Genomic DNA, 13,566 nt, shown 5'->3' with positions numbered 1-13,566 from the left:
GCCAGAGCGGACAATGCAGCTAAATCGGCAGCTCTGTCAGACAAAGGGGAACAAGGATCAGCGTTCCCAGTAAGGGAAAATAATTCCACAGATCAACCACCCACTATTAATGATGTGCTGGCCTTTCAGTCACAGGCCAGTACGGATGAGGTATTAACCTGGACAAGGGATCAAGGTTGTAAAACTCAAGGAGGAATATGGGTTTACCATGACGACCGGATGGTGGCACCCAAATCCTTACTTCCATGGATTGCCCGATGTGTTCATACATTCACACATGCGGGCAAAGGGGGGATGGCGGATTATATTTTGGCAACTTGGTATGCACCAGGTATTTCGGCAATTGCAAAACAAATTTGCGGAAATTGTGTTACCTGTCAGACAATGAATCCGGGTAAGACGGAAAAGGTAAAACCTGCCTCCCACCCAAACCCAATGGGACCTTGTGGTAAACCACTTTATCGTTACACTATAGTTATCACTGTTGTATTGTTATCACCGTTGTATCACGATACGAGGTCGCCTCTTGTCGCGCTGTTATACCTGGGCTGACCACCTCCGACTCCGCCCATGGCTCCACCTACCTGCCCAGGTATAAAGGTAGTCGACTGGCTGGTATTCCTCCTTGTTGGACCCGATCACCCACGAGGGTGGGCTCTGTTATTTAGTCAATAAAAACCTTTAGTTACGTTCTTAACTCGTCGCCTTTTATTGGACGAATTGATAGGTATATCAATTTTATTGACTAAATTTTAAAGATGTCTACTACTGGCCAGCCAGAAGCCCTCCCAGAAGCACAGCCACACCAGCCGGCTTGGCTGCAAGCCCTCAAACCACCGTACCTGGATCTAAACCCACAGGCAGCAAACGCAGCCCTCAACTTCAAACACTGGCTGGACTGCTTCGAATCCTACCTGGAAGAATCCGGCGCCCCGCAGAGATCCAAACTAAGACTTCTGAACGCCCAAGCGAGCCCGAGAGTATACGCACTCATACAGGACACGACTACGTACGAGGCCGCTATCAACCTACTGAAACAGCAGTACCGCAGCCCGGTAAATTACATGTACACCAGGCACCTCCTAAGATCCCGCCCGCAACAGCCAGGAGAGTCTGTAGCTGAATTTTTACGGGCGCTAAGAGCACTCGGCAGGAACTGTGACTTTAAAGCGGTGACGGCTGTTGAAAATACGGAAGATAATATCCGCGATGCCTTTGTGAAAGGCCTACGGTCCGACTACTCACGGCAAAGACTGCTTGAAGCTAAAGACCTCGACCTGGACAAAGCTGAAGCCCTCGCTCTCTCCCTGGAGGTGGCCCATCAGGACCAGGAGGCGTTTTCCAGGTACTGCTCGCGACCCTGGGACTCGGGCCCGACCCCTACCGCAATACCCTTCGCAGCGCCGCCCCCGGGACCTACCTCAGCGTCGGCGTCCCGGACCCGACCGGGCCCGCCACCCCCGGTACCGGCTCCGACATCGGGCACCCGCGATCGGGCCGCCGGCTGCTTCTTTTGCGGCCAGGAGAAGCACCCGAGGTCGCGCTGCCCAGCCAGGAACTCTACCTGCACAACCTGCAGGAAGAAAGGCCATTTCTCTAAGGCCTGCAGGAGCGGATCTTCAGAGGCCAGCAGTGCCTCATGCGAACTGTGGGGGCGGCCATCTTCTTTCACGGCAACTGAGGCCAGTATCCCCACACGTGAGTCATGGGGGCGGCCATCTTTGATCAAGGCAACCGACCCCAATAGTGCCTCATGTGAGTTATGGGGGCAGCCATCTTCTCCGCCATTTTGTCCTACCTCGTGGGAGATGCCATTTTACCCACCACGCCCGACTGCCACCGGGCCCCCGGACCCGACGACCGCCTCGCCCGCAGACGACAACGACTCGCTTACCTACACGCTAGCCTCCGTCACTCTGGATCAAGCCCGCCCACACCACCTGTCCAAGTCGATGATGGACATCAAAGTAAACGGCCACGCCACGACCTGCCTGTTCGACAGCGGAAGCACGGAGAGCTTCATCCACCCAGACACGGTGAGCCACTACTCCCTCCCTGTCCTGCCAACGCGCAACCGAATCTCGATGGCATCGAGGTCCCACGCCACGGACATTAGCGGCTACTGCGCTGTGACCTTGTCGGTTAAGGGTACAGAGTATAAAAACTTTAAACTCCTCGTCCTCCCCCAGCTCTGCGCTGCCGTCCTACTAGGGCTGGACTTCCAATCCCACCTCCAAAGTGTAACCCTAGCATACGGTGGACCCCTCCCCCCACTCACAGTCGACAACCAGCGAAGGTTAAACCGCCCACCGCGTAACACCTGCAGCCTATCCACCCTCAAGGTGCCGCCACCTTCCCTGTTCGCTAACCTCACCCCCGACTGCAAACCCGTCGCTACCAAGAGCAGGCGGTACAGCGCTGGGGACAGAGCTTTCATTTGCTCTGAGGTGCAGCGTCTCCTGAAGGAGGGCATCATCGAGGGGAGCAACAGCCCCTGGCGTGCCCAGGTCGTGGTCGTTAAGACCGGCGATAAAAATCGCCTGGTCATCGACTACAGCCAGACCATAAACAGATACACCCAGCTGGACGCATACCCCCTTCCCCGCATATCTGACATGGTCAATCAGATTGCACAATACCGCATATTCTCGACCATCGACCTTAAGTCGGCCTACCACCAACTCCCTATCCACCCCGAGGACCGCCAGTACACCGCCTTCGAGGCGAATGGGCGCCTATACCACTTCCTTAGGGTCCCCTTCGGTGTCACCAACGGGGTCTCGGTCTTCCAAAGGGAGATGGACCGGATGGTTGACCAGAACGGACTGCAGGCCACATTCCCCTACCTAGATAACGTCACCATCTGCGGCCGCGACCGGCAGGACCACGACGTGAATCTGGAGAAATTCCTCCGTACAGCCCAACGGCTGAACCTCACCTACAATAAGGAGAAATGTGTGTTTAACACCTCGCGCCTTGCCATCCTTGGCTGTGTAGTAGAGAACGGACTCATCGGCCCCGACCCCGAAAGAATGCGCCCCCTCATGGAGCTACCCCTCCCCCACTGCCCTAAGGCACTTAAGAGAACCCTGGGGCTCTTCGCCTACTATGCCCAATGGGTGCCCAATTATGCGGACAAAGCCAGACCCCTCATGAAGTCCACATCCTTCCCCCTTACGGAGGAAGCGTGCGCAGCCTTCTCCCTCATTAAGGGAGACATTGCCAAGGCCACTATGCACGCAGTGGATGAGTCCATCCCCTTCCAAGTCGAGAGCGATGCATCCGACTTCGCCCTAGCCGCCACCCTTAACCAGGAGGGGAGACCGGTGGCCTTCTTCTCAAGGACCCTACAGGGCCCTGAGATCCGACACTCGGTCGAGAAGGAGGCCCAGGCGATTGTGGAGGCGGTACGACGCTGGAGGCACTACCTGGCAGGCAAACGATTTACCCTCCTTACCGACCAACGTTCGGTCGCTTTTATGTTTAATAACAAGCTGAGGGGCAAAATCAAGAATGACAAGATCTTGAGGTGGAGAATCGAGCTCTCCACCTACGATTATGATATCTTGTACCGGCCAGGTAAGCTGAACGAACCCCCCGATGCTCTGTCACGAATTACATGCGCCAGCGCGCAAAGCGATAGACTTCAGACCCTCCACAACGACCTCTGCCACCCCGGGGTCACCAGACTTTACCACTTCATTAAGGCCCGCAACCTGCCCTACTCCATCGAGGAGGTCAGGACCATAACCAGGAACTGCCAGACCTGCGCCGAGTGCAAACCGCACTTCTTTAGGCCGGACAGAGCAAGCCTGATCAAGGCCACCCGCCCCTTCGAGCGCCTGAGCATCGACTTTAAGGGGCCCCTCCCGTCCTCTGACCGTAATGTGTACTTCCTCAACATTGTTGATGAGTACTCCCGTTTCCCCTTTGCCTTCCCCTGCCCAGACATGACCAGTACCACGGTCATTAAATGCCTGAACGACCTCTTCGCCTTGTTCGGGTTCCCAAACTATATACATAGTGACCGGGGCTCCTCTTTCATGAGCGAGGAACTCCGTCAGTTCCTACTAGCGAGAGGTATTGCAGCAAGTAGGACCACCAGCTACAACCCCCAAGGGAACGGCCAGGTGGAAAGAGAGAACGCGACGGTATGGAAGGCCGTCCTCTTAGCCTTAAAGTCTAAGGGCCTCCCAACCTCCCGCTGGCAGGAAGTCCTCCCGACAGCGCTGCACTCCATCCGGTCACTACTTTGCACTGCCGTTAACGCCACCCCCCATGAACGAATGTTTGTTTTCCCCAGGAAGTCGACTACGGGAACCACTCTACCAACCTGGCTGACCTCTCCGGGGCCCGTCTTGCTGCGAAAGCACGTGAGGGCCCATAAAACAGACCCCCTGGTCGAAAGGGTGAACCTCCTGCACGCCAACCCCCAGTACGCCTACGTGGCTTACCCAGACGGGCGGGAGGACACTGTCTCCTTACGAGACCTCGCACCCTCGGGCACTCCGGAGACACCACCTTTACCCCCCCCCACCACCCCCCCAATTCCAGCCCAGGTAGACGGCATGCCGGAACCCCACGAGCCTTCGCCGACCACGCAGACACCAGCACTAACACCGGATAATGCAGCACCGCCGCTGCGACGATCGGAGAGGCTTACGAGGCCTCCGGACAGACTGACATACCAGAACTGGTAGTACACTTCACCCCGCCGGACTCAAATCTAAACAAGGGGTGAATGTGGTAAACCACTTTATCGTTACACTATAGTTATCACTGTTGTATTGTTATCACCGTTGTATCACGATACGAGGTCGCCTCTTGTCGCGCTGTTATACCTGGGCTGACCACCTCCGACTCCGCCCATGGCTCCACCTACCTGCCCAGGTATAAAGGTAGTCGACTGGCTGGTATTCCTCCTTGTTGGACCCGATCACCCACGAGGGTGGGCTCTGTTATTTAGTCAATAAAAACCTTTAGTTACGTTCTTAACTCGTCGCCTTTTATTGGACAAATTGATAGGTATATCAGACCTTTTGTACATTTACAAATGGATTTTATTGAATTACCTATGTGTATGGGATTTAAGTATCTATTAGTTATTGTAGATGTGTTTTCTAGATGGATTGAAGCTTTTCCTTGTAAAAAGGCCGATGCCACTACTGTTGCTAAATATTTGTTGAAAGAAATCGTGCCGCGCTTCGGAATTCCTGTTAAACTTTCAAGTGATAATGGGTCTCACTTTACTGGAACTGTTATAAAAGAAATGTGTAAAGCCTTACAGATTAACCAACATTTCCATTGCAGTTATCATCCACAATCAGCTGGACTTGTTGAGAGATATAATGGAATGCTTAAAAACAAACTGGCGAAACTATGCAATGACACTGGACTAAAATGGGTAGAACTGCTGCCTTTAGCCTTGATGGTAATGCGATCTGCAACTAACAGAACAACAGGCCTGTCACCGCATGAGATAGTTATGGGACGTCCCCAATGGCTGCCTTTTACAGCACCGTTTACTGCAAAACAAATGGACATCCATAAAATGGAAGAAAATATGTTGAATTATTGTATTGCACTAACCAAATGTATTTCCAGCTTTCATTCACAGGTAAAAGAAGCTCAAGTCGAACCAGCAGAAGGGAAGTACCATAACCTGGAGCCTGGAGAATTCGTTTACAATGTGGCGTACCGAGCACAGAACGGACACAATCTGCTTTCCGGTCCGTAGACTATAAATCAGGCGTCATGCCTTTAAGAAGGATCACACCTTTAAGAAACTCGATCTGCAACATAGTTAAGCCCAGAGCGGGGGAGGAGTAGTCGAAGCTGTGCACTGATGAAAAGACAGTTGTACTTTGTGTAGTCTCTGACTCCATTTTGTATTCAGCATGCAGCCTCAACAATTAAACCTTTTCTGTTGAACCTCTCCGAGTTCAGTATTTTTTGCTAGGAGTACGTAGACTCCTACAACATCAAGATTTTTAAACGAAAAAGCGGTCTACAACCCGGATTTGAAGGACCATACCAGGTTTTGCTGACAACTAATACTGCAATCAAGATAAAAGAAAGACCAACATGGATCCATGTGTCCCATTGCAAAAAAAAAGCACCCGATTCGGAGGAAAAGGAGAAGGAACCAGAGGGAGAGAAACAGATTTACACAGACTATGGGGACTAACAGTACGATGCTTGACAGGATTATACTTTGTGTTACTGATAGCACCAGAGGTACAGACACGAGAACAAAGGGAACTACATATAAATGTATTCATGGCACTGAGTCAGGAGTATGCACAAGAAAGAGATTTATCCAACTGTTGGGTATGTGCACATGTGCCCATTCACTCGAAAGGAGGCATCCCTCTAAGACCCATTCCCTTTAACGAATCCGACATGGCTGAGTGGATAATCAGTCAGAACGATACGCGCGGTAATACTTCCCAGGAAAGACACATATCCTATAGGGGCACTACTTGTACAGAGGATTGGAGGCCGGAATGGGAATCAGCAGGCTATAATCTCACTGCCTTCCAGGGGTGGTACCAACCCAAATATAATCGAACTCGGCAGCCCCCATTCCTAGTTCTTACTAATACCTCAGGTATAGGGGCCCCAATGGGTAAAATATGTTTAGTAAGGAACATAGCAGGGGGCGAGAACGTGGGTAAAAGCAAATGCGCCCAGAATTTTACCATAACTCGACCCCACAACTGGCGCGATGTGGGTCAGTTTGACATGACAAATGTCTGTAATAAGACGAGTGGGGGTACCTGGACCGGTTCCAACCCTATGATGACAAAGAAGAAGTTGCAATTCACTTCTTATAATGGAACCTATTTTATCTGTGGTCATAAGGCCTACCCCTGGTTACCACAATCATGGACGGGATCCTGTTACTTAGGATATGTGATACCCTTTATTAGAACAACAAAGACCCTGAGGGACGCCTATGAAAGCCATCGACCTAAACGGGATTTGACATGTTTGAATGGAATGTTCAAGGTAATGATACCACCCTATGGGACAATGTCAAACGAGTGGGAAATACGGGAACTGGCTAAATTAGTAGAATCAGTAGCCAACGCAACCTCACAAACCTTCAAAAGGGTAAATGACGAAATGGTAGCCAGTCGGACAGTGGCTCTCCAAAATCGTATGGCCCTAGATTATCTCCTAGCCAAGGAAGGAGGGACATGCGCTTTGATTGGTGAGGAATGCTGCACGTACATCCTGGATCACTCAGAAAAGATCAGCAGTCTGGCAGAACTTATTAGAGAGAAGGTAATAGAGTACAAACAAAGTACTGGCCTAGGCGGTACCACTTTGTGGGGTTGGGCATCCGGATGGCTAGGATCCCTGGTACAGGGCCTGATCATATTTTTGCTGATAATCTTTTCCCTATACCTTCTGTTTGTATCAATCAAGCGCTGCTGTGTCAGAGTGGGAAAAACAGTGTTACCAACAGCAACCACTACTAAGGTTATGGTAGCAACAACTACTGAAGGATTCTGCGCGGAAATGGAAATAGAAAGACTAAGCAGGATTGGAATGGATTAAGTTGTCCTTGTGAAGGACAAAAGGGGGGAATGTGGAAATGTACCTTAATGTGGAAATGTACCTTTTAAAACTGAATATAGTTACATGTGCCCCTTTTTGACAAACAAAATGGAGTCCCGGTCCTCCCAGAAGCCTCTGCAGAAATGTCCTCGTTTCCTTCCTTAAACTTGTTAACCTTGACTAAACACTGTAAACCGTTGCTTATCTGCGTTGTAAACAAAGACCATTTACATGAGTAAAGGGAACCTTAAGCAGGCCACCTGGCCAGAGGCTTGGCCACCAGATAACAGAAGAAACATATTGTATGAAGTAACTACATTCCAAACAATACTGATGGTCTTAATTAAATAGTCTGGAATAAATAACTACCCATTGTATTATCAATAGTCTTTCTCTACGCCAGACCTTAGAAATATGTAGAAACTTAGTTAAGGATTGAAGAACTCTTTGTCCCTTTGTCTGACTTGAAAGACACATGAGGAAACCATAACCTGTTTACTTTACTGTATAAATATGTTGTTAATCTGTAATTCTGCAGAGAGTCTCTGCTAGCCTTTGACTTAGCGGGACGCTCTCCTTGTGCAAGTAAAATAAACTAACAATCTGACGGTACTGCTTGTGTTTTAGAGTCTTACTCGGAGTCGAGATTTCGACACATCCCAGGAATCAGTCTGGTGAACCTTCGCTGCACTCCCTCTATGGCAAGTACTGTATGTCCTTTCTTAGGTAAGGAGACCAAAACTGCACACAGTACTCCAGGTGTGGTCTCACCAAGGCCCTGTATAACTGTAGTAAGACATCCTTGCTCCTGTACTCAAATCCTCTTGCAATGAAGGCCAACATACCATTTGCCTTCCTAACTGTTTGCTGCACCTGCATGTTTGCTTTCAGTGACTGGTGTACAAGGACACTTTGTACATCAACATTTCCCAATCTATCACCATTTAAATAATACTCTGCCTTTCTGTTTTTCCTACCGAAGTGGATAACTTCACATTTATCCACGTTATACTGCATCTGCCATGTATTTGCCCACTCACTCAACTTGTCTAAATCGCCTTGAAGTCTCTTTGCATCCTCCTCACAACTCACAATCCCACCTAGTTTTGTGTGGTCAGCAAACTTGGAAATATTACATTTGGTTCCCTCATCCAAATCATTGATATATATTGTGAATAGCTGGGGCCCAAGCACTGATCCCTGCGGTACCCCACTAGTCACCGCCTGCCACCCCGAAAAAGACCCATTTATTCCTACTTTCTGTTTCCTGTCTGTTAACCAATTTTCAATCCATGCCAGTATATTACCCCCAATCCCATGTGCTTTAATTTTGCACACTAACCTCTTATGTGGGACTTTATCAAAGGCCTTCTGAAAATCCAAATACACCACATCCACTGGTTCTCCCTTATCTATTCTGTCAGTTACATCCTCAAAAAACTCCAGTAGGTTTGTCAAACATGATTTCCCTTTCATAAATCCATGTTGACTTTGTCTAATCCCGTTGATATTTTCTAAGTGTCCTGTTATCACATCCTTTATAATAGAATCTAGCATTTTCCCTACTACTGATGTTAGGTTAACCGGTCTGTAGTTCACTGTTTTCTCTCTCCCTCCTTTTTTAAATAGTGGGGTTACATTTGCCACCCTCCAATCTGCAGGAACTGTTCCATAATCTAAAGAATTTTGGAAGATGACAACCAATGCATCACCTATTTCCATGGCTACTGTGGTAAACCACTTTTATCGTTCACTATCGTTACACTATGGTTATCACTGTTTACATCGTTACACTATGGTTATCACTGTTTACACTGTTGTATCACTACACAAGGTCACCTCTTGTCACGCTGTTATACCTGGGCTGACCACAGCTGACTCCGCCCATGGCTCCGCCTGCTTGCCCAGGTATAAAGGTGGTCGACTGGCTGGTATTCCTCCTTGTTGGACCCGATCACCCACGAGGGTGGGCTCTGTTATTTAGCCAATAAAAACCTATAGTTACTTTCTTAACTCGTCGCTTTTCATTGAATGAATTGATAGGTATATCAATTTTATTGGCTAAATTTTGAAATGAGTGGATCGGAGCAGCCAAACGACCAGCCAAACGGCCAGCTACAACAGCCACAGCAGCCGGCCTGGCTGCGAGCCCTCCGACCGCCGTACCTGGATCTAAACCCACAGGCAGCGAACTCAGCCCTCGACTTCGAACACTGGCTGAGCTGTTTCGAATCCTACCTGGGAGAATCCGGCGTGCCTCCGGGATCCAAACTAAGAGTTCTGACCGCCCAGGTGAGCCCTAAAGTATTTGCATTCATCCGGGACCTTGCTACATACGAGGACGCCCTCAACCTGCTGAAAGAGCAGTACCGGAGCCTGGTAAATTCTATGTATGCCAGACATCTCCTAAGATCCCGCTCGCAACAGCCAGGAGAGTCTGTAGATGAATTTTTACGGGCGCTACAAACACTCGGCAGGGACTGTGACTTTAAAGCTGTAACGGCTGCAGAAAATACTGAAGGGAATATCCGCGATGCCTTTGTGAAAGGCCTTCGGTCCGACTACTCACGGCAAAGACTGCTCGAATCAAAGGACCTCGACCTGAATACTACTGCAGCCCTCGCTCGCTCTCTGGAAGTGGCCCATCGGGACCTCGAGGCGTACTCCAGGTACTGTGCTGCGCGACCCTGGGACTCGGGCCCGACCCCGGCCGCAATACCCCTCGCACCGCCGCCTCTGGGACCTACCTCAGCGTCGGCGTCCCAGAACCGATCGGGACTGCCACCCCCGGTACCGGCTGCGACATCGGAGCCCCGCGATCGGGCCGCCGGCTGCTTCTTCTGTGGCCAGGCGAAACACCCGAGGACGCGCTGCCCTGCAAGAAACGCGACTTGCTCCGACTGCCACAAGAAAGGCCACTTCGCGAAGGCCTGCAGGGGGAGAGCCACAGATGCCAGCAGTGCCTCATGTGAGTTGTGGGGGCGGCCATCTTTCATCAAGGCCACAGATGCCAGTATCCCCTCGTGTGAGTCGCGGGGGCGGCCATCTTTGATCAAGGCCACCAACACCAGCAGTGCCTCATGTGAGTTGTGGGGGCGGCCATCTTCTCCGCCATTTTATTCAACGTCGTGGGCGCCGCCATTTTGTCCACCACACTCGACCACCACCTTGTCTCCAGACCCGACCACCGCCTCACCCGCAGACTACAGCAGCTCGCTCAGCCATACACGAGCTTCCGTCACACTTGACCAAGCTCGCCCGCATCACCTGTCCAAGTCCATGATGGACATCAAAGTAAACGGCCACGCCACGACCTGCCTGTTCGACAGCGGAAGCACGGAGAGTTTCATCCATCCAGACACGGTGAGCCACTACTCCCTCACTGTCCAGCCAACGCGCAACCGAATCTCGATGGCGTCGAGGTCCCATTCTACAGACATCAGCGGCTACTGTGTTGTGACCCTGTCGGTTAGGGGCACGGAGTATAAAAATTTTAAACTCCTCGTCCTGCCCCAGCTCTGCGCTGCCATCCTACTAGGGCTGGACTTCCAATCCCACCTTCAAAATGTCACCTTGGCATACGGTGGACCCCTCCCCCCACTCACAGTCGACAACCAGCAGCCTTTAAACCGCCCACCGCGTACCACCTGCGGCCTAGCCACCCTCAAGGTCCCGCCCCCCTCCCTGTTCGCTAACCTCACCCGCGACTGTAAACCCGTCGCCACCAAGAGCAGGCGGTACAGCGCCGGGGACAGAGCTTTTATTAGCTCTGAGGTGCAGCGTCTCCTGAAGGAGGGCATCATCGAGAGGAGCAACAGCCCCTGGCGTGCCCAGGTCGTAGTCGTTAAGACCGGCAATAAAAACCGCCTGGTCATCGACTACAGCCAAACCATAAACCGGTACACCCAGCTGGACGCATACCCCCTTCCCCGCATATCTGATATGGTCAATCAGATTGCACAGTACCGGGTATTCTCTACCATCGACCTTAAGTCGGCCTATCACCAACTCCCTATCCGCCCTGAGGACCGCCAGTATACCGCCTTCGAGGCGAATGGCCGCCTCTACCACTTCCTTAGGGTTCCCTTCGGCGTCACCAACGGGGTTTCGGCCTTCCAAAGGGAGATGGACCGGATGGTTGACCAGAACGGGCTGCAGGCCACGTTCCCTTATCTAGATAACGTCACCATCTGCGGCCGCGACCAGCAGGACCACGATGTTAATCTGGAGAAATTCCTCCGTACGGCCCAACGGCTGAACCTCACTTACAATAAGGAGAAATGTGTGTTTAACACCCCGCGTCTTGCCATCCTCGGCTGCGTAGTAGAGAACGGAGTCATCGGCCCCGACCCCGAAAGAATGCGCCCCCTCATGGAGCTTCCCCTCCCCCACTGTCCAAAGGCGCTGAAGAGAACCCTGGGGCTCTTCGCCTACTATGCCCAATGGGTGCCGAATTATGCGGACAAAGCCAGACCCCTCATGAAGTCCACCTCCTTCCCCCTGACGGCAGAAGCGTGCGCAGCCTTCTCCCTCATAAAGGGAGACATTGCTAAGGCCACAATGCACGCGGTGGATGAGTCTATCCCTTTCCAAGTGGAGAGCGATGCATCCGACTTCGCCCTAGCTGCAACCCTTAACCAGGCGGGGAGACCTGTGGCCTTCTTCTCAAGGACCCTCCAGGACCCTGAGATCCAACACTCTTCGGTCGAGAAGGAGGCCCAGGCGATCGTGGAGGCAGTACGACGCTGGAGGCATTACCTGGCAGGCAAACGATTTACCCTCCTCACCGACCAGCGTTCGGTCGCTTTTATGTTTAATAACAAGCTGAGGGGCAAAATCAAGAACGACAAGATCTTGAGGTGGAGAATCGAGCTCTCCACCTATGATTATGATACCTTGTACCGGCCTGGTAAACTGAACGAACCCCCAGATGCCCTATCACGAAGTACATGCGCCAACGCGCAAATTGATAGACTGCAGACCCTCCACAACGACCTCTGCCACCCCGGGGTCACCAGACTTTACCATTTCATTAAGGCCCGCAACCTGCCCTACTCCATCGAGGAGGTCAGGACCATGACCAGGAACTGCCAAACCTGTGCCGAATGCAAACCGCATTTCTTTAGGCCGGACAGAGCAAGCCTGATCAAGGCCACCCGCCCCTTCGAGCGCTTGAGCATCGATTTTAAGGGGCCCCTCCCGTCCTCTGACCGTAACGTGTACTTCCTCAACATCATTGATGAGTACTCCCATTTCCCCTTTGCCTTCCCCTGCCCAGACATGACCAGTACCACGGTCATCAAATGCCTGAACGACCTCTTCGCCTTGTTCGGGTTCCCGAACTATATACATAGCGACCGGGGCTCATCCTTCATGAGCGAGGAACTTCGCCAGTTCCTACTAGCGAGAAGTATTGCTGCAAGCAGGACCACCAGCTACAACCCCCGAGGGAACGGCCAGGTGGAAAGAGAGAACGCGACTGTCTGGAAGGCCGTTCTCTTAGCCTTAAAGTCTGAGGGCCTCCCAACCTCGCGCTGGCATGAAGTCCTCCCGGCAGCGCTGCATTCCATCCGGTCACTGCTTTGCACGGCCATTAACGCCACCCCCCATGAACGAATGTTTGTTTTCCCCAGGAAGTCGACTACGGGAACCTCGCTACCAACATGGCTGACCTCTCCGGGGGCCGTCTTGCTGCGAAAGCGCGTGAGGGCCCATAAAACGGACCCCCTGGTCGAGAGGGTGGACCTCCTGCACGCCAACCCCCAGTACGCCTATGTGGCATACCCAGACGGGCGGGAGGACACAGTCTCCTTACGAGACCTTGCACCCTCGGGCACCCCTGAGACACCACCGTTACCCCCCACCACCCCCCCAAATCCAGCCCAGGTAGACGGCATGCCGGAACCCCACGAGCCTTCGCCGACCACGCAGACACCAGCATTAACATCGGATACTGCACCACCGCCGCCGCTGCTGCGCCAATCAGAAAGACTTACGAGG

At 51.9% G+C, this 13,566-nt stretch overlaps 1 protein-coding gene across 1 annotated transcript; it reads left to right on the top strand.

Moving 5' to 3' along the window:
• The first annotated feature begins 5,042 nt into the window (after positions 1-5,042).
• Positions 5,043-8,178, top strand: LOC147113199 (endogenous retrovirus group PABLB member 1 Env polyprotein-like). Its single transcript, XM_085998119.1, has one exon. It carries the CDS (start codon positions 6,085-6,087, stop codon positions 7,564-7,566), a length of 1,482 nt encoding a protein of 493 aa, XP_085854245.1. The 5' UTR covers positions 5,043-6,084; the 3' UTR covers positions 7,567-8,178.
• Positions 8,179-13,566: the final 5,388 nt, after the last annotated feature.

Source organism: Somniosus microcephalus, chromosome 9 (assembly GCF_052327205.1).
Source record: "Somniosus microcephalus isolate GS21.2 chromosome 9, FLI_Smic_1.0, whole genome shotgun sequence".
Taxonomy (NCBI): Eukaryota; Metazoa; Chordata; class Chondrichthyes; order Squaliformes; family Somniosidae; genus Somniosus; species Somniosus microcephalus.
The sequence above is the reverse complement of the archived record's forward strand: the minus strand, read 5'-3'. Positions and strand labels throughout refer to the sequence as shown.

Bases quoted from the DNA above. Each gene is read 5' to 3' on its own strand.
- LOC147113199 (XM_085998119.1), top strand. From the start codon at position 6,085: ATGGATCCATGTGTCCCATTGCAAAAAAAAAGCACCCGATTCGGAGGA.